This window comes from Macrotis lagotis, chromosome 6 (genome assembly GCF_037893015.1).
Source record: "Macrotis lagotis isolate mMagLag1 chromosome 6, bilby.v1.9.chrom.fasta, whole genome shotgun sequence".
In the NCBI taxonomy this organism is placed as follows: Eukaryota; Metazoa; Chordata; class Mammalia; order Peramelemorphia; family Peramelidae; genus Macrotis; species Macrotis lagotis.
In genome coordinates this window covers 89,228,672-89,254,670 of record NC_133663.1, presented here as the reverse complement: position 1 = coordinate 89,254,670, position 25,999 = coordinate 89,228,672, and the positions used below count along the sequence as shown (strand labels likewise).

At 37.0% G+C, this 25,999-nt stretch overlaps 1 protein-coding gene across 1 annotated transcript in view; it reads right to left on the bottom strand.

The window, feature by feature from the left end:
* Window positions 1–25,999, bottom strand: part of C2CD6 (C2 calcium dependent domain containing 6) — a 106,646-nt gene that overhangs the window by 54,258 nt on the left and 26,389 nt on the right. Inside the window, exons 5-7 of the mRNA XM_074192747.1 lie at window positions 21,336–21,458; window positions 19,391–19,435; window positions 13,393–13,461 (exon numbers count right to left, since the gene is read on the bottom strand). Of these exons, the coding sequence (XP_074048848.1) occupies window positions 13,393–13,461; window positions 19,391–19,435; window positions 21,336–21,458 (237 nt within the window). The remainder of the gene's footprint in view (window positions 1–13,392; window positions 13,462–19,390; window positions 19,436–21,335; window positions 21,459–25,999) is intronic.

Sequence of the window (25,999 nt, the reverse complement as noted above, 5' to 3'; positions counted from 1 at the left end):
GTAGTTGATTCTTGGTTGTAGTCCAAGCTCTTTTGCCTTCTGGAATATTACATTCCAAGCCCTATGAGCCCTTAATGTGACTGCTAAGTTTTGTGTGATCCTGACTGTAGCTCCACGATATTTAAATTGTTTCTTTCTGACTGCTTGTAATATTTTCCCTTTGACTTAGAAGTTCTGGAATTTGCCCATTTTGGGGGTTATTTTTTTGGATCTCTTTTGGGAGGAGGCCAGTTTCTATTTTTCCACCTCTGCTTCTAGGATATCATGGCAGTTTTCCTGTAGAAATTCTTTTAAAATGAAGTCAAGGCTCTTTTCCTAATCATGACTTTCAGGTGGCCCAATAATTTTTATTTTTTATATAAAATTTTATTTATTTTCCAATTATGTACAATAGTAGTTTCTGCCTATCTTTTTTATAAGATTTTGAATTTTGTAATTTGCCCTACCCTCCCTTCCCTCCCACCTCCCATAAAAGGCAGTCTGATAATCTTTTCATTGACTCTTTCCATGTTATACATTGATCAAAATTGAATGTTCTGAGAGAGAAATCATATCCTTGAGGAAAAAATATTAGTAATAGCAAAATTATGTAGTACATAAGATAACTTTTTTAAATTTAAGGTAATAGTCTTTGGTCTTTATTTAAACGCCACAGTTCTTTCTCTAGTGCAGATGATATTCTCTGTCATAGATACCTTAAACCATTACAATTGATCATCCCCTCCATGTTGCTTTCAGGGTGTACAATATTCTTCTGATTCTGCCCGCCCCCCCTCCCCTTACCTTCTGTGGCCTGAAGCGCTCTGGGAGCAGCTGCCAGGCAGCTCCCTGCTGATGGTTCTGTGGGCGTACTTTGTCTCCTGGGATCTGGGCTGTGCTATAGGCCAAGACTGCACTGAGGGCCATGCTGACCTGGGCTCCACATTCACTCTGGTAAAGGTTTCCCTGCTGATCTTCTAAGTTGTACTGTTCCCTGGCTTGACAGATCAGGAAATTGCTTCTGCTGTCAAGAGCCAGCACCTCCATGGACCCAAGTGTCCCAAGAGCTATTCCCAGAAGGCTGGAGCTCCCTCATTCCTATGGCAATTCTGGCTGTGTTGCCACCCCCTCCAACCCTGTGGAACAGAGCCTTCCCATGATCTTTCAGGTTGGAGAATTGCCTCACTGGATCTTTTTGTGTGTTCTGTCTCTTGAAATTTTGGTTAAGAGTCATAATGTTGGGGAGGCTAGGTGGCATAGTGGATAGAGCACCAGCCCTGGAGTCAGGAGTACCTGAGCTCAAATCCAGCCTCAGACACTTAATAATTACCGAGCTGTGTGGTCTTGGGCAAGCCACTTAACCCCATTTGCCTTGCAAAAACTAAAAAAAAAAGTCATAATGTTAAGGTTTTTGGAATATTTTGGAAGAGAGCTCCTGGGGAAGCCTGTTCCCATGCTGCCATCTTGATTCTGCTCCTCTAGCCTCCATTTTTTGTACAAATAAGTAGTCACAACCATCTTCCTATATTTGTGTTTACCTTTACCCAGGTCTTCTACCAAGTAAACCACAGAGGAAAAGCAAAGTTGCCCTCATTTGCATTCTGAACACCAACAACAGATTAGCAATCCTTTTTTTCTCTTCCAGAAAGGTACAAAATGCTCTCCTTCCATTTCCAAGACTATCAAAAGACAGATAAACTGTTTTTCATTCATGCATACTATCACTATTTACCTTGGTAAGGTACTGCCTGTATTCACAGCTCACTTGGCTGACAGAAGAAAGCGTTAAGTTTGTCATGGTGCTTGTCATGAATGACTTGTAATGAAAATCTAAACAAAGCTTCATTCTGACTTGCATGCTGAACTTTGAGCTGTGAGGCCTTTTTTCCCTAAGACATGCCAGGAACCTGAATGTAGAGTTATGTAGAGTTTCAAGGTTTCATATACATACATACATACATATATATATATATATATTATATCACAGCTCAGTGGCATTTACCTCCTTAACTTCCTTCTTGTTTTATGGTTATATCTAAATCTGAGAGGAGGTTGACATCTCCCACTAGTACAGTTTGCAGTTTATGTCTTCCTGTAATTCATTCAACTTCTCTTAAGAATTTGGATGCTATACTACTTAGTTAATATATATTTAGTATGGAAATTTCCTTGTCTATGGAACCTTTTAGGAGAATATAGTTTCCTTCCTTATCTCTTTTAATGGGATCTATTTTTGCAGCTGCTTTGTCTGAGATAAGGATTGCTACCCCTGCTTTATTCACTTCAAAATATATTTTGCTCCAACCTTTTATCTTCACTCTGTATGTATCTCTCTGCTTTAAATGAGTTTCTCATAAGCAGCATATTGTAGGATTTTGGTTTGTAATCCACTCTCCTATTCACTTACACTTTATTGGAGAGTTCATCCCATTCACATTCAAAGTTACTAATTACTAACTCTTTATTGCCCTCCATGCTATCTTCCCTCTATTTGTATGGTTCCCCTTTTTTCCACTTCATATTCCCCAGTATTTTATTTCTGAATACCACCACCTTCAGTGTGTTTGCCCTCTTATAACTAAACTTGGTTCCCTTTCTTTCCCTTTTCCCCTTCTTCCTTCCTTTCCTTCTGTTAGTTCCTCTTCCTCCCATCCCCTTTTCCCTTTTAATACTTAAAAGGTAAGATAAGCTTCTTAACTGAATATATATATATATATATATATATATATATATATATATATATACATATATGTTAACTTTAAGCCAAGTTTGATAAGAGTTTAAGATTCAGGTGGTTCTCACTTCTTCCCTTTCCCTCTGTTGCAACAGGTCCTTTGTACCTCTTTATGTAATGTGATTTACTCCATCCCATCTCCTCCATCCTCCCATCTATTTATTGTCCTCCTTTTTAAGGAGATATTGTTTTTAAATCATTCTATCAGAGTCACAGTTAAGTCATGAGTGTCCATTATTTCTTTCTAAGTATATTCTCTCTTAACAGAGTTACAATTCTTGACAGTTATGAGAGTCTTTCTCCCAGATAGGGATATAGCCAGTTTCATCTTACTGGATAGCAGTATTTTTTTCTTTACCTTTTTGAAATTCTTTTCATGTATCTCTTAAGTCTCCTGTTTGAAGTCCAAATTTTCTATTTAGCTCTGGTCTTTTCATCAGGGAAAAGTTGGAAGTCTCCTATTTCATTAAATGTCCATCTTTTGCCCAAGAAGAGAAGGCTCAGTTTTGCCAGATAGTGAATTCTTGCCTTGCTCGTCAGAATATCGCATTCCAGGCCCTTTGATCCCTTAAAGTTAATTTGATGTAGCCAGTTCCTGTGTAATATTTACTGTGGCTCCTTGGTATCCAAACTGTTCGTTTCTGGCTACTGGCAGAATTTTCTCTTTTATCTGATAGTTTTGGAATCTGGTCACAATATTCCTTGGTGTTTTCATTTTGGAGTCTCTTCCTGGAGGGGATTGATGCATTCTTTCAAAAACTATTTTCCCTCAGGTTCCATGATATCAGGGCTATTTTCCATCATTAAATCATGTAATATCGAGTCCAGGCTTTTTTTTCCCTCTTCAATATTTTCATGGAGCCCAGTGATTCTTAAGTTGTCTCTCCTGGATCTATTCTCAAGGTCAATGGTTTTGCCAATGAGATATTTTACATTTTCTTCTATTAACAAATTCTTGTTGTTTCATGAAGTCATTAGTTTCCACACACTCCATTATTTTTTTTAGAGAAGTTTTTTCATTTACCTTTTGCAAGTCCTTTTCCAATTGGTCAATTCTATTTTCCATTTGACCAATTGAGGTTTGGAGAGAATTTTATTTTTGCATTTGTCCAATTGTATTTTCCAAGGATTTGTTCTCTTGTTGCAAGGTGTTAACTTACTTTTTGTTTCTTTTCCCAAATTTTCCAATTGATTTTCATATTCCTTCCTGATTTCTTCAAGAAAGTCTTTCTGGGCTGGAGACCAAATCATATTCTTCTCAGAAGTCTAGATCTCTCTGAGTTAGGGTCTTTGCCTCCAAGGTAGTTCTGGATGGACCTCCCCTGGCTACTGGCTTTTCTTCATTTTCCTAAGATCTTGTGTTGGGGGAGGAGCTGGTTCATAGACCTTTGGTTTTGAGGTCCCCAGAGGCTTTACTTACTGGATTTAAGTGGGCTGGCCAATAGGGGGTGTTGGTTGCTTTCTCTGGAGTGTCCTAACCTTGATTTGAGGCCCTCTCCCTAGGCCTGTAGGGGGTGGGTGGTGCTGGATACTGTTATCCTTGAACAATGTGGGCTGGGCCCTGGGGCAAGAATGTTAATCTCCCTATTCTACTGAGGGAGCTCTGCTGCCCAGGCTGGGGGGGTGGGGGGGTGGTAAGTTGTTACCATGTTCATTCTCAGAAGACTCCTCCACTGAAATGAACATATGGAGCCTGTGGTCCTCCAGACCAGCTGAGTCCAGTGCATCAATGTCCAGCTGCACTCTGTAACTCTCTGTGCTGGAACTCACCCTCCAGCCCTTCTGGAGCTCCCCAGACTACTGCTCCTACAGCCAAAGCTTCCACAGCTTAGTTGGTCCTCAGACAGCAGTTCCCATAATCAAAGCCTCCATGGCTGACCTTAGGTAAGTCTAGGTCTCACCCCACCCCTGATGGTTTTCTACTCTTTTCCCCCAGCTCACCCACAATTCCTGGAGACAGACCTTGTTGGCAGATGTTCTCCTAGCTTCCTTTTCTGGGTTTTGTTAATTTTAAGAGGTTTGTTTCATATTATTTATGAGGGAAAGCCAGGAGACCTTAGCACAGTGCCTGTCTTCTCTCTGCCATCTTGGCCAGAAGTCTTGCCAAACTCAATATAAAGTTAGGTAAAAATTTTACCAAACCAGTGAATCCCACCACTGGATAAGTTGTCAAAGAATATTAAAGGTAGTTTTTGATGAAAAAAAATCAAAACAATCTATAGTTATATGAAAAATGCTCTAAATCACTATTGATTAGAGAAATATATATTAACAAAACTCTGAATTATCACCTTATAGCTATCACATTGACTATATGAAAGAAAAGAAAAATGACAAATGTTGGAAGAGAAATGGGAAAGTTGGAGCACTAATGTACTGCTGGTGGATTCAATCATTCTGGAGAGCAATACAGAACTATACCCAAAGGACTATAAAACAGGGCATAGCCTTTGACCCAGTAATACCACTACTAGGTCTTAACATTCCAAAGAGATCAAAGAAAAAGGAAAAGGATATACAAAATATTTATAGCAGCTCTTTTTGGCAACAAAATTGGAAATTGAGGTGATACTCAACAACTAGTGATGATACAACATGTGTGTTATATGGTTGTGATGGAATACTATTGTACTTTAAGAAATGATGAGCAGGGTGCTTTCAGAAAAATCTGGAAAGATGCAAAGTAAAGTAAGCAGAACCAAGAGAACATTGTATATAATAACAGCAATAATGTATGGGATCAATTGTTAATGGTTTAGCTATTCTCAGTAATACAATCATTCAAGAAAATCCTAAAAGACTTATCATAAAGAAGGGTATCCACCTCCTGAGAAAGAATGGATGGAGTCTGAATGCTGATTAGAGGATCCTTTTTTTATTTTGTTTTTCTTGTTTTTTTAATCTATTTTTTTTTACAACATGACTAATATAGAAACACATTTTGTATGACTTCACATATCCAAACTATAGCAAATTGCTTGCTAAGGAGAGAGGGAGAGAATTTGGAAATAAAAGCTTTCTTCAAAGAAGACTAAAATTTTTGCATATATATTAAAGAAAAAAATAAAAAATAAAAAAGTGGCTTTAGATTGAGGAAAATGTTAAAACATATATATATATATAATACACACACACACACACACACACACACACACACACACACACACACACACATATATATATTCAAGAATTGTAATGAACTAGCATTGAAAATAAATCTCAACTGGGGTGGAGCCAAGATGGCAGCATGAAGGCAACATTTCCCAGAAACTAATTCCCCAATAAACTCCAAAAGCCATCAAATGATGACTCTAGCCAAAATTTAGAGGGGTAGAACACACAGAAAGACTGAATTATACATTTTACCAGTCCAAGAGAACTTAGAAGTTCCACAGGAATGGTGTGTTTCACCAGGACCGGGGGGTTGGAAAAAAGACCCGGTCACAGCTCAGCACAGCTCAGCCCAACCCAGCCCAGCCCATGGATTACTGGGAACAGCTTGAAGGGGCAGTGAGAAAACTTTGCTGCACCAGAATGAGTGTGGAGTGAGGGGCACTGGCCTCAAAGCAGCCCTGCAGCAAGAACCTGCAGCAGGAATCTGGGGAAACTAGCCTGCACCTCCAGAGCATAGCCCAAAGACAGTAAGGGGGTCAGGGGAGACCACAGAAATCTCTCCGCTCTCCCTGGGGAAGGACTCTGCTGTTTGACCACACTCAGATCTAGGTTGCAGTTTGGCCTTCCATACTAAGATAGCAGGGTCCCTCCTCACAGCTCCAGGGCAGAGGGAAGTGCCTGTAGTCATTCACATATCAAAGCACAGCAAGAGGACATAAGACCTTGGAGGAATAAAGTTTCCAGTGGGGTGTACCAAAAAATCCCCAAAGCAGGCATCCCAATAATATTCAAAAATTCAGGAAGCACCCCAAAACCAGGCACAGGGTAGAGAAACAAGTAAACAGAGAAAAAAGGGGAACACCATTGAGGAATTCTTTTGTCTATGATCCCAAGAAGGATCAAAATACTCAATCTGAAGATAATTAAGTACAAGCTCCTGCATCTAAAGAATCCAAAAAACAAAAAACAGAAGTTGGACTCAGGCTATGATAGAGCTCAAAAAAAAAGATTTTGAAAATCAAGTAAAGGATATAGAAGAAAAACTGGGAAAGGAAATGAGAGAGATGCAGGAAAAATATGAAAACAAAGTCAGCAGCTTAGTCAAGGAGATCCAAAAAAATGCTAAAGAAATAACATGTTAAAAACCAACATAGGTTGAATGGATAAAACAGTTCAAAAAGTTATTAAGGAGAAGAATGCTTTAAAAAGCAGAATTGGCCAGCTGGAAAAGGAGATAAAGCTATCTGAAGAAAACAAATCTTTCAGATGTCAAATGGAGGTAAAGGAAACTGATGACTTTACAAGAAGTCAAGACACAATATTTCAACACCAAAAGAATGAAAAATTAGAAGAAAATGTGAAACATCTCATTGAAAAAACAACTGATCTGGAAAACAGATTCAGGAAAGATAATTTAAAAATTATTGGGATATCTGAAAGTCATTATCAGGAAAAGAGCCTTGACCTCATTTTTAAAGAGATCCTACATGAAAATTGCCCTGATATCCTAGAAGTAGAAGGCAAAATAGAAATTGATAGAACCCACCAATCTCCCCCAGAAAGAGATCCAAAAAAAACCCAACCCCCAAGAATATTGTAGCCAAGTTCCAGAACTCCCAAGTCAAAGAGAAACTACTACAAGCAGCCAGAAGAACACAATTCAAAATCGTGGAGCTGCAGTCAGGATCACACAGGACTTAGCAGCAACTACATTAAGGGTTCATAGGGCTTGGAATATAATATTCTGGAAGGCAAAAGAGCTTGGAATGCAACCAAGAATCAACTACCCAGCAACACTGAACATCCTCTTCCAGGGGAAAAGATGGACTTTCAATGAACCAGGGGAATTTCAAATCTTCCTGTTGGAATAGCCAGAGCTGAACAGAAGGTTTGATCTTCAAATACAGGGGAATTTAAAATGTTCTTGAAATGACCAGAGTAGGGGCAGCGAGGTGGTACAGCGGATAGAACACCAGCCCTGGAGTGAATAGTACCTGAGTTCAAATCTGGCCTCAGACACTTAATAATTACCTAGCTGTGTGGCCTTGGGCAAGCCACTTAACCCCATTTGCCTTGCAAAAACTTAAAAAAAAAGGACCAGAGTTGAACAGAAAGTTTGATCTTCAAATACAGGACTCAAGTGAAGCATGCAGAGTGGAGAAGAAGGGTATAAAATGTGAGGGACTTGATGATGATGAACTGCATGTATTCCCTGCATAGAAAAATGATACTGATAATATTCATATGAAACTTCTCATTTAATAGAGTAGGTAGAAGGAGCTTTTATAGATGAAGCACAGGAAAAAACTGAATTTGATGATATAACATATTGTAAAAATGGAGTTAATGACTAAAAGGGAAATGCACTGGGAGTAACAGAAAGGAGAGGTGGAATAGGCTGAGATATTTCATATTACATATATATGTGTATATATATATATATATATATATATATATATATATATTACAATAAGCTTTTGCAGTGATATGGAAGGGGGAAGGCAAAGTAGGAAGACGGAACCTTCACTCTCATCAGAAATAGCTCAGAGAGGAAACAGCATGAACACTCAATAGGACATAGACATCTAGAGTAAAAAGGAGAGAAGGGGGAAAGGGGGAAGGAGGTCAATGTGGGTGATAGAGGAGAGGGTAGATCATAGGAGAGAATAGTCAGATATAATATTTTCTTTTTTTATTTCTTGCAAGGAGCTGGGATTGGGTGGCCTGTCTGGGACCACAGGGCCAGGTGTTTGCTGGGTCTCAGGGGTGGTATGTGGGCTCAGGGGCCTCTTGGCCCCAGGGCCAGTGATCAGTCTGCAGTGCCACTCAGCCACCCTACAGCACATTTTAAAAAAGGAACAGAGTGAAAGGAGAGAGAGAATACAATATATGGTAGTGGGGAGGAATGGATGGAGGGAATTACTATCAGCAATAGAAACATATGGAAGTAACTTTTAATAATGGACTTATCATAAAGAATGTGATCTACCCAAGACAGAGCTGATGGTATCAGAACACAGACTGAAACACATTTTCTCTTTCCTTTATTTCTCATGAGGGTCTATTTTTTTTGTGGGGAGAGGGTATTATGTTTGCTCTTAAACAGGAGTATTTTAGTAATATATGTAAAAAAACCACTTGTACAAAAATATTTATAGCAGCTCTGTTCATGGTGGCAAAGAATTGGAAATTAAGTAAATGTCATTCAATTGGGGAATGGCTTAACAAAATGTGGTATATGTATGTGATGGAACACTACTGTTCTATTAGAAGCCAGGAGGGATGGGAATTCAGGGAAGCCCATAAGGATTTGCATGGACTGATGCTGAGCAAGATGAGCAGAACCAGAAGAATATTGTGCACCCTAGCAGCAACATGGGGGTGATGACCAACCTTGATGGACTTGCTCATTCCATTAGTGCAACAATCAGGCACAATAATTTATTTTTCTTCCTTGAAGATATAATTTCTCTCTCATTGCATTCAACTTAGATCAATACTTACCATGGAAACAATAAAAAGACTAACAGACTGCCTTCTGTGAGGGATGGGGGAGGGAAGCAAGATTCGTGTTATAGATTAAATTAATTGTTAAAATTCAAATAATAATAAAAATAATATAAAAGAAAATAAATTTCAGGCATTTGCCATCAACTTGTAAGAGGCAGAAGGGAGGGAACCAAGCTGATAGTGAGAAACTACGAAGCTCCCAGAGTTTTTCCTGAAACAACTTCAAACAAAGTCTCTAAACAGTTCCTATAGCAAAAGAACTCACAATTTTTCAGCTCAAGATATCTTGGAAGAACTTCAGCAAAGATCTGTCTCATGGGAGTAAGGGAGTAAAAGGGGAGTGCAACACAGGCGGGGTAACTGGAAAGTTGGTGGGAAGTTCAGCAACCTAGTGATATTACAGGCATTTAGAGCCCCAATGTCAGTTTGAGAGGAAAAGTTTGAGTGCTAGAAGGCTGGTGTAGCAGCAGCAGGCAAGACTGGGTCTGTCCACCCTAACATGGGAAGCAAACCATGAGAACCTGAGACATCACTGCAGAAAGCTAGAGATCCAATGCACAGCCTCCAGTCCAAAAAGTTAGGGACTATATTCCCTGTAGCCCAAGAGAAGAGTTCAACTTTCAAAATGAATAAAAAAACAAAAAAAGTGCTAACCACAGAAAGTTGCTGTGGTGACAGGGAAGATTAAGAGGAAAGCAGTAATAAAATGTCTACATGTGAAGTCTCAAAGGGATTTACAAATTATTTTCAAATCCAAAAAGACCTTTTGGAAGAGCTCACAAAGGATTTTTAAGACCAAAGAAGAGAAGAAGAAAAATTGAGAAAAGAAATGAGAATCAAGCAGAATTATGGAAAAATTGATGAAGAAAACAATACCTTTAAAAGTAAAACTGACCAACTAGAAAAGGAAAGCTCCTTTTAAAGTAAAATTAACAAATTGTAAAAGGAAACACAAAAACTAACTGAAGAAAATAAAACCCTAAAAATTAAAATTGGACATTGATCACCCCCAGAAACAGATACCAAAATAAAAACTCCAAGGAATATAATCAAACTTCAGAATTCTCAGCTAAAGGAGAAAATATTTCAAGCAGCTAAATGAAACAATTTACATAACAGGGAGCTACAGTCAGGATTATGCAGGATTTGTCATCTTTAACATTAAAGGATTGGAGCACCTGGAATATATTCTGGATGGCAAAAGGAGTTTTCGAGGAAAATATGGATTTTCAGTGAAATAAAGGACTTTCAAATTTACCTGATAAAAAGACTAGAACTGAACAGCAAATTTTATCTTGAAATACAAGACTCCATTCAGTAAATGGAAAGAAAAAAATGTTAGTCAATAAGACTAAGCTATCTACATCCCTACATGGGAAGACAATACTTCCAACTCTTGAGAATTATATTAGGATAGTTGAAAGGAGAATACTTGGACAGTGGGTGTGAGTATAAATTGATTGTGAATTGTATTTCTAATAGGACAGCTGAAAGGAGTATTCTTACAAGGTGTGGGAATAAGACCAGTATAAGATAATTAAGACATATACAAGGATTATACTTAAGAGGAGAAGGCAGAGGCATAAGATGATAAATAACATCACATGAAGAGGCACAAAGTACCTATTATAGTAGAGGGTAAGAAGGGAGGGTGTGAGCATTGAATAAATCTTACTCTCAACAGATTTGTCTCAATGAGGGAATGATATACATTCTCAATTGGGTTTAGAAATACAAATTATTCTCCAATGAAGATAAAAATGGAAGACATAAACAGTTTTCAGATGAAGAAATTAAAGGTATTTATAGTCATATGAAAAAAATTGTCCAAGTCATTATTGATTACAGTAATGCAAATTAAAACAACTCTGGGGTACCATCTCATACTATCAGATTGGCTAAGATGACAAAAAAAGAAAAATGATCAATATTGGGAGAAGATCTAGGAAAACTAGGTCACTAATGCACTGTTGGAGGGGAACAATAACACATTGAACATCCTTTTATCCTTTGATCCAGCAATACTGCTACTTGCTATGTATTCCAAAAAGATCATATAAAAGGGAAGAAGATCCAAAAGTACAAAAAATATTTATAGCAGCTCTTTTTGTAGTGGTAAAGAATGGGAAATTGAGGGGATGCCCATCAATTGGGGAATGGCTGAACAAGTTGTGGTACATTGTTCAATAAGAAATCATGAGTGGCCAGGCGTTTCTGAAGCCTGGAAAGAAAAACCTGCAGGAACTGATGCTGAGTGAAGTGAGCAGAACCAGGAGAACATTATACATTGGGAGATGAGCAACTGTAATGGGCTGAGTCCCTCTCAGCAATTCAGTGATGAGGATCAATCCTAAAAGACCTATTATGGAAAATGCCATCCACATCCAGTGGAAAAAACAATGACAAGCAAAGCATACTATGTTCATTTTTGTTTGTTATTTGCAAGACAATGGGGTTAAGTGATTTGCTCAAGGTCACACAGTTAGATAATCATCAAGTGTCTGAGGCTGGATTTGAACTCAGGTCCTCCTGACTCCAGGGCCAGTACTCCATGCAGTGGGTCACCTAGCTGCCCACTATGTTCACTTTTAAAAACTTCTTTTATTAATTTTTTTCTTTCTCATGGTTCTTTCCCCCTTAGTTCCAATTCTTCTTTCACAACATGACTACAGTGGAAATATGTTAAAAATATGGAAATATCTTATAATGATCATACATATACAACCTTTATCAGATTGCTTGATAACATAAGGAAGATGGAAGGAATGGAGAATGGTAGAAAAATGTGAAATTCAAAAGCTTACAAAAGAATGAATGCTTAATGTAATTGGAAAAAAGAAAAAAGAAAATAAATAAATAAATCTCAAGAGACATACATTTCCATATGTAGCCAAAGTGTTGATTTGTTTTGCTTGACACACACACACACACACACACACACACAGATATATGTCATCAAATAGATTTGTGTGTATATATGTATATGCTTAAACATATACATATATATACACATTAAGGGAGAGCAGCTTCTATTTGGAGAAGAGGAGGTGATGAGTAGATATATAATTTTTAAAAAGTAGCAATGAAAAATTTTTGAAACTACCCAAAAGAAAGCAAAAAGCACAGAATGGGACAGAAACAAATACAGCAGTGATTTTTATCCTTTTTTTTTGCATCCCTTCTATCTAATGTCACCTAAGAACTACTTCTTAGAATATTTTTAAATGCACAAAATATACAGGATAATAAAAGAAACCTATTATGTTGAAATTTCTATCAAAAATTTCTATCAAAATATTTTTAAAAGTTAACAAATGTTTTTACATAATCGCACATGTATATAACCTATATCTGATTACTTATTGTCTCAGGAATGGGAGAGGGGAGGAAGGGAAGGTTATAATCAGGAACTCAAAACTTAAAAACAAGTTTGAAAATTATTTTAGCATGTAATTGGGAGAAAAATAAATTATTAAATAAGTTCAACAATGCTGAGAAGCATTCTTTAATTAAAGCAATTGTCTTACTATCTTGCTATCTCATTAAAAATATCCACATTATATATACATATATATATATACATACATACACACATATTTCTTTAAAAAGCAACTATATGTAACAGAAACTTAGTTTCTTATACAACCCTCTTTTTATTCTTTGAATATTTAAATATTTCTTGATGACTGTTAAATTTATAATAAATAAAAATGTCGAGAAAGAAGTATGGAGTTTGAACAAAGACCAAGGACTATTAACTTTAATTTAGAAAAAAAAACTGATATCTTATTGTTTGATCTTTCTATCTCTTATACTTTATGTTTCTTCCTTAAGGATATGATTTTCTCTCATCACATTCAATTTGAATCAGTGTATACCATGGAAACAACGTAAATACTGGCAAACTGCCTTTTGTGGGAGTAGGTGAAGGAAGTAAGATTAGGGGAAAAATTTAAAACTCAAAATAAATAAAATCTCTAAAAAAATAAACAAAAATATCTAAGACAATATTGCTACTGAAAATTATAATGTAACAAAATAAAAAAGGAACCAACCTGATGTGAAAAGCCATAACCAAAGTTTCCATAGGAAAACATGAACTCCACTTCTACCTTGCAGATCACCTAAAAATGTGACAAATTTATTTTTATCCATTAGCACAGATTGCTGTTTTTAGTGGCTAAGATAATAACAAAGTCATCTTTTTTACTATACATAATATTGTAAAAAGTTAGAAAATCCCAAATTGTCTTATAATAAATGTCAATGTAAATTCTAGCATAAAACTCTAAGGAAGGTCAATGTCTGAAGGCTGGTTGTTTTTTTGATGAACCTCTTTGTAGATCTTGTAAACCACTAAGCTTTCCTCTGCTGTCATCTTTTGGACTTAAGTTCTTTGGAACTATTTGCTAGGCAGTCAGAATCTGCTGCAGTGAAGCAATGGATTGAGCTACAATGTTAGCCTCCCCTTGATAAGGCCATCCTAGTCACTCCATAAAGTTAAGAGTAGCCAACAAATGCTAGAATGCTCTTGGCTAGGATTACATCTATTTTAAAAACTTTCTGACTGGTATGCAAATGAAGTTAGCCATTTTGCAAATTTATAAACAAAATCAAATGCTGAGCTTTGTACTCTGGAAAATTTCTTCTGGACTTCCTACACTGAGCAATTTTCAGAGTAAAATTTAGCAAGCAAGCAAGAGCACTGTGGAGATAGAGTATTGGCCCTGGAGTCAGGAGGACCCAAGTTCAAATGCAGTCTCACACACTTAACCCCATTGCCTTGTGCCCCCCCCCAAAAAATTTAACAAGTAAAACACTGGTAGTTTTTCTTGAATTCTATTTTATGGATATTAGTGTAATACTCAAGTTATCTATTTACAATCAGCTGCTATTCATTTAAAAAAAAATTTTTGTTGCCACTCATTCTTGCCGTATGACTACCTCCTTTCTCAGTCATTTATCACAGATGTCATCTTTTTACCACTTAAACATCTCCTCATTGCCAATATGCCAGGATGACTTAAACCTACTATATATTTTCCCGTTGTCTTTTGTGTCACATGCAAGCATAATTCTTTAAAGATTAGGGCACTATATCATTTTGAACCAAACATTATCACTGGGAAAATATATTAAAAATTATGGAGTAGCTCGTAATCACCACTTTTGCAATTTCCCAAGCATTATTCTGATTCTCTTTTCTGTTGAAATATGGACCAGTTAATTTATCTTTCCTACAATGTTTAAGATCTATACTGATGAATTAATTCAAAATCTGATAAAAATATATTCTTAATCTATCTGCTTTTCTTAGTGTGGACTTCTAGGTACATCTTTAGGAATACATTTAGCATTTTGGGGTTTGAAGCAATCTATCAGTACACTGTCATCCACATAGACCAATAGAAAATTTCTCGTCTATTTAGACTATGGAAGTCACCCTACATGACAGTGACCTTTGGACACCACATATCTTCCCTAATGATTCACTGAACGAAATTGTTTCTGTAGTAGAATCTACCAAGAGATCTTTTATAATCTTGACACAGAAGATAACCCATTGGAGAACAGTCCTTAAGCTGGTATTATGTTCTACAAAGACAATTTTCTTTTGACAATATAACTGGATCTTGTACTCTCTGTACCTCTTAGTTACTTGAGTGTCTGAAACATATGACTATAGGTAGAGAAATAACTAGGGAAGTCTGAAGTCTTTCTATTCCTTCTGATATTTTCATCAAGGTCATTCACCGAATATGTGTAGACCATTTTCACAAAGATGAATTGGCAATTAATTTCTTTTTTAGTCACTTTTTTAGGAATATTAATAACAACCATAATTTTTTCTATTCCTTTGTGATATCTTGAAAACTGGTTCCCTTAGTGTTTTTATAATTACGCTGCTTCCAGAGTGGATTTCTTCTATTTACTTTTGTCCAGATTCAAAAAGTTTTTAATTTCCTCATTTCTGTAAGTCCCATTTTACTTCTTCATAGAAGTAAGGCTATATCTATGGCTAAGTTTACTGAAGAGATTATTATTGAAAAACTGATAGATCTCATTTGGTTCACAACCATTTATCCTTGAGGTTCCATTTATAAATGCTTTCAAAGTGATCTGGATTAATTAGGTCTCAGACAAAGCTTTTGGTGGGTTTGTTTTCCTTTTGTGGCACTCCCTCTGAGGTCATCCACCCTAAGAGGCAGATTGAGAATTCAGAGGATAGCTGGCTACTGTTCCTCTTCTTTGTGGTTTCAGGATTAATAACCCAAGGAGTTAGGATTTCTAGAATTCAGAAGAGTTCAGAAGCACATTGGTAAACTCTCCAATGATCATCAATTAGTCAGAGTTAATTAGCATTTAAAAAGGGATATTTACTGAAGTGGCATAGTAAGAATAGTTGGTATAAAAAACAAAATCTCTAAAGTCTTGGGCACACTTCTCACAAGTTCACAGAGTAAGTAAGTAAGTAAGTATGCGGAAGAGTAGGCTCAAGTTTGAAGAGCACATGGCAAAGAGGAAATTCACAGTAATATGCACATACTCTTTCACATACACACTCACAATTAAATTGGGGCTAGCACAATTAACTTCTAAGATGCCCCTGACAAGATATTATCAGCAGTGGGGAAAAGGAGAACTAACAGAGAGCAGAAAGAGGGAAGATACTGAGTCAAAGAAAGAATGAAGGAAGAGTGATAAGGCTTCCTAGAAGGTTAATTGAACTGAAATAAGCAACAGAAAGATATAAAGGGGAGAAAATTATAGGGATTTTTAACCCCTTAGTTGCACAAAAAGGAAGGTAAAAGGTATTCTGGTGTCACTTACAAAAGTTAACAAAATGAATGGTATTGTACAACATATACATATGTGTGTATGCATGTGTGCATAAAACAGTTAATATCAGAATGGAATTTTCATCTTTCTCCTTTATTCTAAAACCAAATACCTGATTATTTCATGAGAACCAAACCAGCACTTGTTCTCACTTCCATGATGCTAGGATTCATTTTACCCCAAACATGAACACATCCTAATCCATTTCAAATCTGGATTCTACACTCCCAGAAAGATTTTGTAACTTATCTTTTGGTTTATAGTTCTAATATATACACATATATATTCACACATAAATCATTTTTTAAGATTTACTCACAGCTTCTTCACATGCTAAAGACCATCTTTCCAGTTAAATACACCTCTCAGTACAGTTCAGAAAACTCAACCTGTCCTATCTTCCAAAGTTTTTCAAAATCCATTTTATGTCTCCTTTTTATTATTTTAATATACTGTCTGTTTAGCCATATTTCAGATCATTTATTCTTCAGCACATATGGTCATTATATTTTACTCTTACAGCCAAATAGTAATTAAATATTTAAACTTATCTATAACATTTTACAGAGAATAATCCTTAACTTGTAATCTTTAAAAAAAACCAATTAAACCTATTATTCTGAGTCCTATTTTCTTTTCAAAATAGCAGCTAGTCTATAGTATCTTTTTTTAGATTTACAGAGAGGCAGAGATGAGAGATCTAAGAAAAAAAGTCTCCAATGTGAAACATAGTAAGATAAAAAAAGTGAGAGAGAGAGAGATAAGAGAAGGAGCTGGAGAAAGAGAGCTGTGTAGCTAAGAATTTAAGAAATGAATGAGTCATTTTTACCCAGCCTAGGAATAGGAAAAACAAGACTATCTTTTTTTATTCTGGGAGAATTCTAACTTCCCCTCAGTCTTATAGCTGGAAAAAAATAATCATAGAACACAAGAGACTCGAGCAGCTTTTTCTGACACTAGTGTGGTTCAAGTCCAGCAGCCAGGAGGGGCGGAGGTAAGCACAGTGCTGAGAGGGGAGAAACTGGAGCTAGTCTCCAGGGGAATGAAGATAGGCAGGGAAGCCATAGCCAACCTGTCCCAACAGCAGCAAGTCCTCATTTGGGAGACTCAGTTCTCTCAGCCAGAGAGGGGAAGAGGACTAGACACATGTCTTTTGCCTTTGCTCCATGTTCACAGCAGCTGGGAAGGGGTTAAGGGGAGGAAATCAAGAGAAATAGAGACAGACCCCAGCAATTAGAAATTAGAAATACAAAAAAAATAAAAAGCAGCTGGAAATAGCCAATCAAGAAACAGAAAATGAGAAAGTTGGTGGGATGAATTGTCAGGCCACAACTTAAAGTTAAAGAAGAGAAAACCCAAACCTTTTCTCTTAAAAAAAAAAAAAAAAACCCACCACTATTTTCAAGAAAAATCTGTTCTATGATACTGAAATGTGAGTTTTTGAAAAAAGAAAATAAAATCCAGTTTCCCTTAGTTCCTTGCTATGAAACAGAAGGAAGGGGAGAGGAAGGCAGCCAGATGCTGGGCAGCAGGGAGGGGTGTGACCAGAGGCAGTGGGGACTGGCCAGTCAGGACACAGGGACTGGGCAAGCCCGCCCAGCAGGGCAGAGGCTGCAGGGAGTTTGATCTACCTGCATGCAAAGAGCACATGATTTAAACAAATACCTACATAAACTGAGTCGGAGCACCTAAAACAAATTCTCATACCAGAGAGACACCAGGGACTCAAGTGAAAACCCATTTTGCTTATACAGTTAAACAAACACAACACTGACAAAGACAACAGAGTGCCGGGAAAAATCCCTTACATTCACCAAAGTGTCAAAAACAGACCCCAAAAAAGTGCCAGACAAGTTCACAACATTCAGCCCACTGAAAACAGGCAAAAGGTGATAATCCCTAAAATCAGAGGTAAAATTCAGAGAATATTTAATTTCAAAATAATGCAATTGAGTTGAAAAAGTGGTAGTCTTGCCTTATTTCCAGGCCAGTTTTGGCTAGGCTCAAAATTTGCCTTAGCTTTTTTTTTTTTAAGGTATCCTGTATTCAGTATTGTTAAAAGGTAGATTACCCCATTTCCAAGTCAAAATTGTCTATACTCACATCTGTCAAATAAAAACACTGGTTCAGAATAGAGCTAGGATTTGAAAATTTACAAGACTCTTTCCTTCCAAACAGCATGTCTGAATGGACAATGAGAACTTGTCCCTTCTCAAAATTCCTGTCCATATTTGAGTATCACTGGCACAAAACTGTGAACCCTAAACTATTAAAAACCTTAAAAATATAGGGCTAAAATAAAATGATGGAATATATAGGTTCAACATTTTAAAAGTTTTAGTCTCTTAGATCTTATTTCTAACCTATAGATGATGGTCATCAAGGCAATCTTAGAGAATGAAACTTTAAAAATGTCTAACCTATGTTTTCTGTCATTTTATTCTAACACTGTATTTTGAAGGTTTTTACAGTTTTAGGGTTCACAGTACACACTTCCTGCGTGTCCATGTGAGCTTATCTTGGGTAGATTGTGCTGCACTAGAGCCCTGACATGGAGGACAACATGAGCTTGAAAGTTGTCTATCTAAGTAAGTCATCTATCAGAACAGGACAAGTGCATCAGGGGTATCCATTTTATTCGCAGACCAAAAAGGATCTAAACTCATTTCTCTCTTAATTTCCCCCCCCTCCATCTCATAATTCAGATGCTGGTCTGGCTTGACCAGATAATCAGGTCTGTCATTAACTATAGCCACACTATGCTCAGTAACACCAACCTAGAGAGGCAAGAAATCACCAGCTACTCCAAGATATATGAGATCAGGGCTCTCAGCAGCTCTTCTCATTCTTCTTGAATCTGAGGCCACAGGGATCTTATCTTGTAATTAGTCAATCACACTATCACATTCATCAGAACAACCAGGTTATCTCTAGGATAACAACTTTCCAACAGGTCCTGAAATTTTCTATTTAACTACTTAAAAATTTCTATTAGCTTATGCTTAGTCTAAGTATAGCTTTAGCAATCAGAAAGATAAGAGGAATGATCTGACCACAGTGTTAATAGAAACAGAGAATGAAAAATAATGTTGAGTGAATTAATAAAAAGATCAAAAGCATTTTAATTTAAAATGTTTTAAAATATTTCTATGTAAAACTATTTTTCACTAATAGCTGTATCTCAGTTAAATATATTTTGAAACAAATCCCTACCAGATGTCTAATTTTCATTTGAAATTCTTCTGTGAAGCAACCTTTCTGCAAGACAGATAAAAAAAGAGGGAAATTTTTTAATGCATGACCTCTCAGATAATGGATGGGTATCGTATCAGGACAGGACCTTATTCAAATTCATTAGCATTATTTATAAACAAAAAAGACATTTGTATATTTAACCTAGACATGTCTAGTAACCTGTGCCTAACTTGAAGGTTCCTTGGTCCCCCTACCACATAGGTGGCCACCTACCCAAGTTGGTCAAACTGAGCTATTTGCTCTTTTTCTGCTATCCTCTTTCTGTTGCTCCTTTTTCAGTTTTCTTCATTACTGCATTCAAAGAGTAAAGACCATAGTTCACCCAAAACACTGGAGTCATTAATTGAACTTCCTCTGTTCCTTGTTTTTACCCTCTCTGAGAAATATGGTGGGGGTTGTAAAGAGAATTATGATTTTCCGAATGATTGATATGTATAAAGAATTTAATAATAATAATTTAGCTTCTAGAGATCCTTTTCATAGGCAGATACTGGTCTGAGAATTAGTGAGAACAAGGCAGCTAGAATAATTCATTGAATCATGACAAGTCTGCATTCTTTCCCTGACCTGCCCTTGTCTGGGTTAAGTGAAGTGAATTAGAGAACTGTGTACTGTCCCCAAGCAAAAATAATATACACTCCCATGACTATATAAATCAACTTAACCATTCCCACGGGATTCAAGGACACCTGTGTAGTCCTACATGGATGGTCATGACTATTTTAATTATTGTAAGGTCCTACATCTGGTAAGTTTGTCCTAGGAAGATCACTCAAGTACCAAAATTGATTGTTTGATGATCCACTTTCCCTGTTCCTTCCTACTTAAGATCATGTATCTAATACTTGCTTCCACTATTAGCAAGAGGAAGCACTAATCAGGAAAATTCCATGACTTGCAAATTACAATTAAAGTAATTAATTAAACTGCTATTTGGTTACTGGCACTGTTATGCCCAGGTTAGAGACTGGTTCAATAAAAATTCTTTTAACAGGGAGTTTGTTTCTGTTTCAAGTGCCAGAAGTGATCCCACTCAGGTGTTGGGAGTCAAGATTATAGGTAGGATAGTACAGCCAGAAAATTTAGGATGGAAGCCCTGAGAAGCCAGGGAGACTGAGGGGAGAGAGCTTTGGACTTGGAAGTGAGATGGGGATATATAGGAACTGAGTTAATCCCTTTCTGGTCTCCAGAGGGAATTATGACTCTCTTGTGTTAGAGAACTAAGTCTGTATTTATGTGATTTTATCTTCTTAGGTAAATATTTCTCTAATAAAGGTGAATCTGATTGTTAGTGGTTAGAACTGAGGTACTGAGGATTTATACCCCACATTTGAAGGAAAAACATTGGTGGGTGGGGAAAAATTGGAATCATTGAAAGAGCCTATATACTCCCTAAATCTCCTTATTTGGAGAACTTTGAAGGAGGAATAAAATCTAACTGAACTGGCCTTCCAGGTAGTGAGGGCCAGGGTAGCCGATATTACACAGAAAATGAAATTGTTAGAATATAAATAATTCTTTTAAGAAAACATAAATTCAAAATGCAGGTCAATCTAAATATGTAGCAAAGAGTTAGAATCTTAGGATTGAAAGAAACCTCAAAAAGAAAGTCTAAATGCTGCCTGAACAAAAATTCCTTTACAACATATTCAACAAGTGCTTGAAAACATCTTCTGAATAGGAAGCCCATTTTGAACAGAAAGATTTTATTACTATGAAATGTATATTTTTGTGTAAAGAAAGCAAATGTAGTTAAAATTAAAAGTAGATGAAGTTTTTTTTTTTGGCATCAACACAGAGTTTGAAAGTAGATATTGAAACTGAGTTTTCTAGTAACCATAAACACTGACTAAGCATAGCTTGTTATTCAGTAGATAAAACTGTTACAAAAAATAATACATACCTGAATTACTTCGTAAAGATGTAAGCTAAAACTTCCCAACAGTACAGGATATGCTTCCAAATCATCAAACTCCATTAGTTCCAAATAAATCATATTCCTTTCATCATCTTGACGTCTTGGAACCTAAATAATAATTAAAATCAAAGTAATGATAGCTGACATATAGCATACTTCAAATAGTGCTTTAGATGTCCTATTTAATTTGATCACAACAATTATATTAAAGTAGTGTCCAAATATTATTATTCTAATTTTACAGAGGAGAAAATCAAAATTCAGAAAAGTAAGGTGACTTGCCCAAAGTCACACAGTTAATACATGAGAAATTCAGGTTACAATATCATAAGATTTAAAGCTAAAAGGGACATTAAATATCATATGATCAAACATTCATTTTACAAATGAAACAACTCAGGTCCACAGAGATGACTTAACTCTCAACTTAGGCATCATCTCCAATTGCTGATTCACTCATCTCATCCTCAGTCTGGTGCCAAATCCTGTTGATTTTACTTTTGAAACTTCTCTCATATATCTTCTCTCTACAGTATTACTATTCTGGTGCAGTCCTCTTAACCTCATGCTTAGACCATTGCAATAACTGCCTCAGTCTCTTCCTATGCCAATCCTTCCTTCTCTCAATTATTAAATCAATCTCTAAACATATAACCTCCTCCATACAATAAACTTCTTTGGCTCACTATAACCTCCAGGATCAAATATAAAATACTCTGATGTTCAAAGTCCTTCAGAACTTGGTACCCTTCCTATCAAATTTTCTCATACCTCTTATGATTTTTCCCTCACATACTCCATGATTTACAGTAACACTGGTCTCCTTGGTTCTTTAACAAAACACTCAACTCTAAGCATTTTCTCTGGCTGTTGACTCATGCCAAGAATTCTCTCCCTTTTCCATATGGTCATTCACAGACCAGACCAGGAGGGACGACAGAGCCTCACACACTGAGACCCTTGTGGGAGTGCCCCCAAAGCTCAGGAAGCACTGCAAAAACAGGCTAAGGCTGGGAAAATGAGCAAGCTGAAAAACAAGAGGAACACCATTAAGAAATATTTTGCCTGTGAGCCCAAGAAGGATCAAAACACTCAGTCTGAAGATGAGGAAGCACAAGCTCCTGCATCTAAAGACTCCAAGAAAAACAGAAATTGGGCTCAGGCTATGACAGAGCTCAAAAAAGACTTTGAAAATCAAATGAGGGAGTTAGAAGAAAAACTGGGAAAAGAAATGAGAGATATGCAGGAAAAACATGAAAATGAAGTCAAGGAAATCCAAAAAAATGCTGAAGAAAATACCATGCTAGAAACCAGCTTATGTCAAATGGATAAAACAGTTCAAAAAGTTATGGAGGAGAAGAATGCTTTAAAAAGCAAAATTGGCCAGATGGAAAAAGAGATAAGAAAACTCTCTGAGGAAAACAAATCCTTCAGACAAAGAATAGAACTCAGGGAAGATTGATGAATTTACAAGAAATCAGGAATCAATACTTCGAAACCAAAACAATGAAAAATTAGAAGAAAATGTGAAACATCTCATTGAAAAAACAACTGATATGAAAACAGACTTAGGAAAGATAATTTAAAAATTATTGGAATACCTGAAAGTCATGATCAGGAAAAGAGCCTTGACATCATTTTCAAAGAATTACTACAGGAAAATTGCCCTGATATCCTAGAAGCAGAGGGCAAAATAAAAATGGAGAGAATCCACCGATCCCCCCAAGAAAGAGATCCCAAAAAACCAAACCCCAGGAATATTATAGCCAAGTTCTAGAACTCCCAAGTCAAAGAGAAAATATTACAAGCATCCAGAAGGACACAATTCAAATACCATGGAGCTGCAATCAGGATCTCACAGGACTTAGCAGCAACTACATTAAAAGCTCGTAGGGCTTGGAATATAATATACTGGAAGGCAAAAGAGCTTAGAATGCAACCGAGAATCAACTACCCAGCAAAACTGAATGTCTTCTTCCAGGGAAAAAGATGGACTTTCAATGAACCAAGTGAATTTCAAATGTTCCTGTTGGAATGGCCAGAGTTGAACAGAAGGTTTGATCTTCAAATACAGGACTCAGGTGAAGCATAGAGACTGGAGGAGAAGGGGAAAATATGAGGGACCTGATGATGAACTGCAAGTATTCCTGTATAGAAAAATGACACTGATAATACTCATATGAACCTTCTCAATTAACAGAGCAGGTAGAAGGAGCTTTTATAGATGAAGCACAGGAGAAAGCTGAATTTGAAGATAAAAATATGGTGTAAAAAATGGAGTCAATAGAAAAAAGGGAAATGTAATGGGAGAAAGAAAAAGGAGAGGGGGAATAGGCCAAGATATTTCATATAATAAGATTTTTCTTTATTACAATGAGCTATTGCAATGATATGGAAGGGGGAAAGGCAAGGGGAAATGAGGGAATCTTTGCTCTCATCAGAGGTGGCTAGGAGAGGAAACAGCATATATATACTCAATGAGGTATAGACATCTGGAGTAAGGAGAGAGGGGCAGACAGGGGAAGGGGTGGGTATGTGAATGAAGGAGGAGAGGATAGACCATGGGTGGAGAGTGGTCAGATATAATGCATTTTCTTTTTTACTTCCTGCAAGGGATTGGATGGCTTGTCCAGGACCATAGGGCCAGTTGGATTCTGGGCCTAAGGGGTGGTATGGGGGCTCGGGGCCTCTTGGCCCCAGGACCAGGGATCTGTCTGCTGTGCCACTCAGCTACCCTACAGCAGAGTCAGAGTGAAAGGAGAGAGAAAATATAGTACATGGTAGTGGAGAAATATGAAAGGAGGGAGTTGCGATCAGCAATGGTAACTGTGGAAAAATGTGGAAGTAACTTTTGTGATGGACTTATCATAAGGAATGTGATCCACCCATGACAGAGTTGTTGGTGTTGGAACACAGACTGAAGCACATTTATTATTATTATTTTTTTTTGGGGGGGGGGGTTGCAGGGCAAATGGGGCTGGGTGGCCTGCCTGGAGCTGCATAGCAGGGTTATCGTTGGGTGTCTGAGGCCGGATTCAGACCCGGGTGCTCCTGGCTCAAGGGCCAGTGCTCTGTCTGCCACCCAGCTGCCCCTACTATTATTACTATTTTATTTTATTTTAGGTCTTTTTATTCCCCTTTCTTTGGCAGTGTGGTTGGGGTGGCTTGTATGTCACACAGCTGGGTGATTGTTGGGTGTACGGGGCCAGAAATGGGCTTGGGTGCTCCTGGCTCTAGGGCTGGTGCTCCATCCACTGCACCACCTGGCCATAACTACAATTATTACTATTATTTTTTTAATTTTAATTTTAATTTTTCTCTCCCCTTTACTTAATCACTCAAGTCTATATTTTTTGGTGGGGAGGGGTATTTTGTTTACTCTTAAACAAGAATATTTTACTAATGTATAAAAAATTGTATAAAATAAGAATAAATATTAAATTAAAAAAAAAGAAAGTTTGGCATGTGACTCCATTAGGACAGATCATTCCAAAAAGATTTATGGATGAAACTCTAAAGATAATAAAAATAAAAATAAAACTGATTTTCTATTTCTATAGCACAGTGGATAAACAGAGTCCAGGGCCTGGCTAGGAGTGATCCAATACAATAAATATTGTTTAAGCATCTACTACATGTAAGCACTGTCCTAGGTGCTGGGGTTCCAGTAAAACTGAGAAATAGATTTCAGTAAGTCACTTGACCTCTGTGTGCCTCAAGGTTTCCTTATCTATAAAATGAGGATAATAGTCCCCACCTCCCAAGGATGTTATGAGGATCAAATGAGATAATAATTATAAAACCCTAAGCATTGTGCCTAGTACATGGTAGTCCTACAGAAATGTATTATTATCAATAACAATAACATAATAACTTTAAGGTTTACAGAGCATTTTATATATGTCATTTCATTTGTTCCTTACAACAACCTGTGAAGCAGATGTTATTGTAATGGTCATTTGATAGAAGAAACTGGGGCTAAGAAAAGTTAAGTAACCTGCCCAGGGTCACACAGTTAAGTGAGGCCACGTTGGAAGAGGCAGGTCTTCCTGATTCCAAGTCAAGCATTCTAGTTACTGTGCCACCTGGCTGGAATTACCTTGTTTGAACTCTTAACACCTAAGTCCTCAATGAATTATAAGAAATGGAAATAGAACCTAAGAAGACAAAGTAAGGAAGACCAGAATGATTAGGTCAAGTGGTGCACACATAAGAAATCCATACTGGAGGCAACTCAATTCTGAAAGTATTTGAGGGATTAATTTTCAAGATATACAAAACACAAAAGAATTCTAGTTCCTCACCCTCAAGAAAGGAAAAATACTTTGAGGGGGGGGGGCTCCTAGTGAAACGGGCTGCCCTTGACTCCTATCCTTAGAGAAAGGATTTATAGACAGAAAACAGGAAGAACCAGAGCAAGTAGGAACACATGATAGTTAAGTCATGGCAATAAGCATTTGCTAGGGAAAAAAGTTAGGTGTTCATGACTCTGGGGCAGTGAGAAGAGCACACATGATGGAAAGGAGTCAATGTTTTGGCTTTCTTAATAGCATGGTGTGCATGCTTGTTTCTTATCAGTTTTTTCAATTTACATTTCTTTAAACTTTTATAAAACCTACTGTTCAGCAGAAATGCTAAGCTATACATAT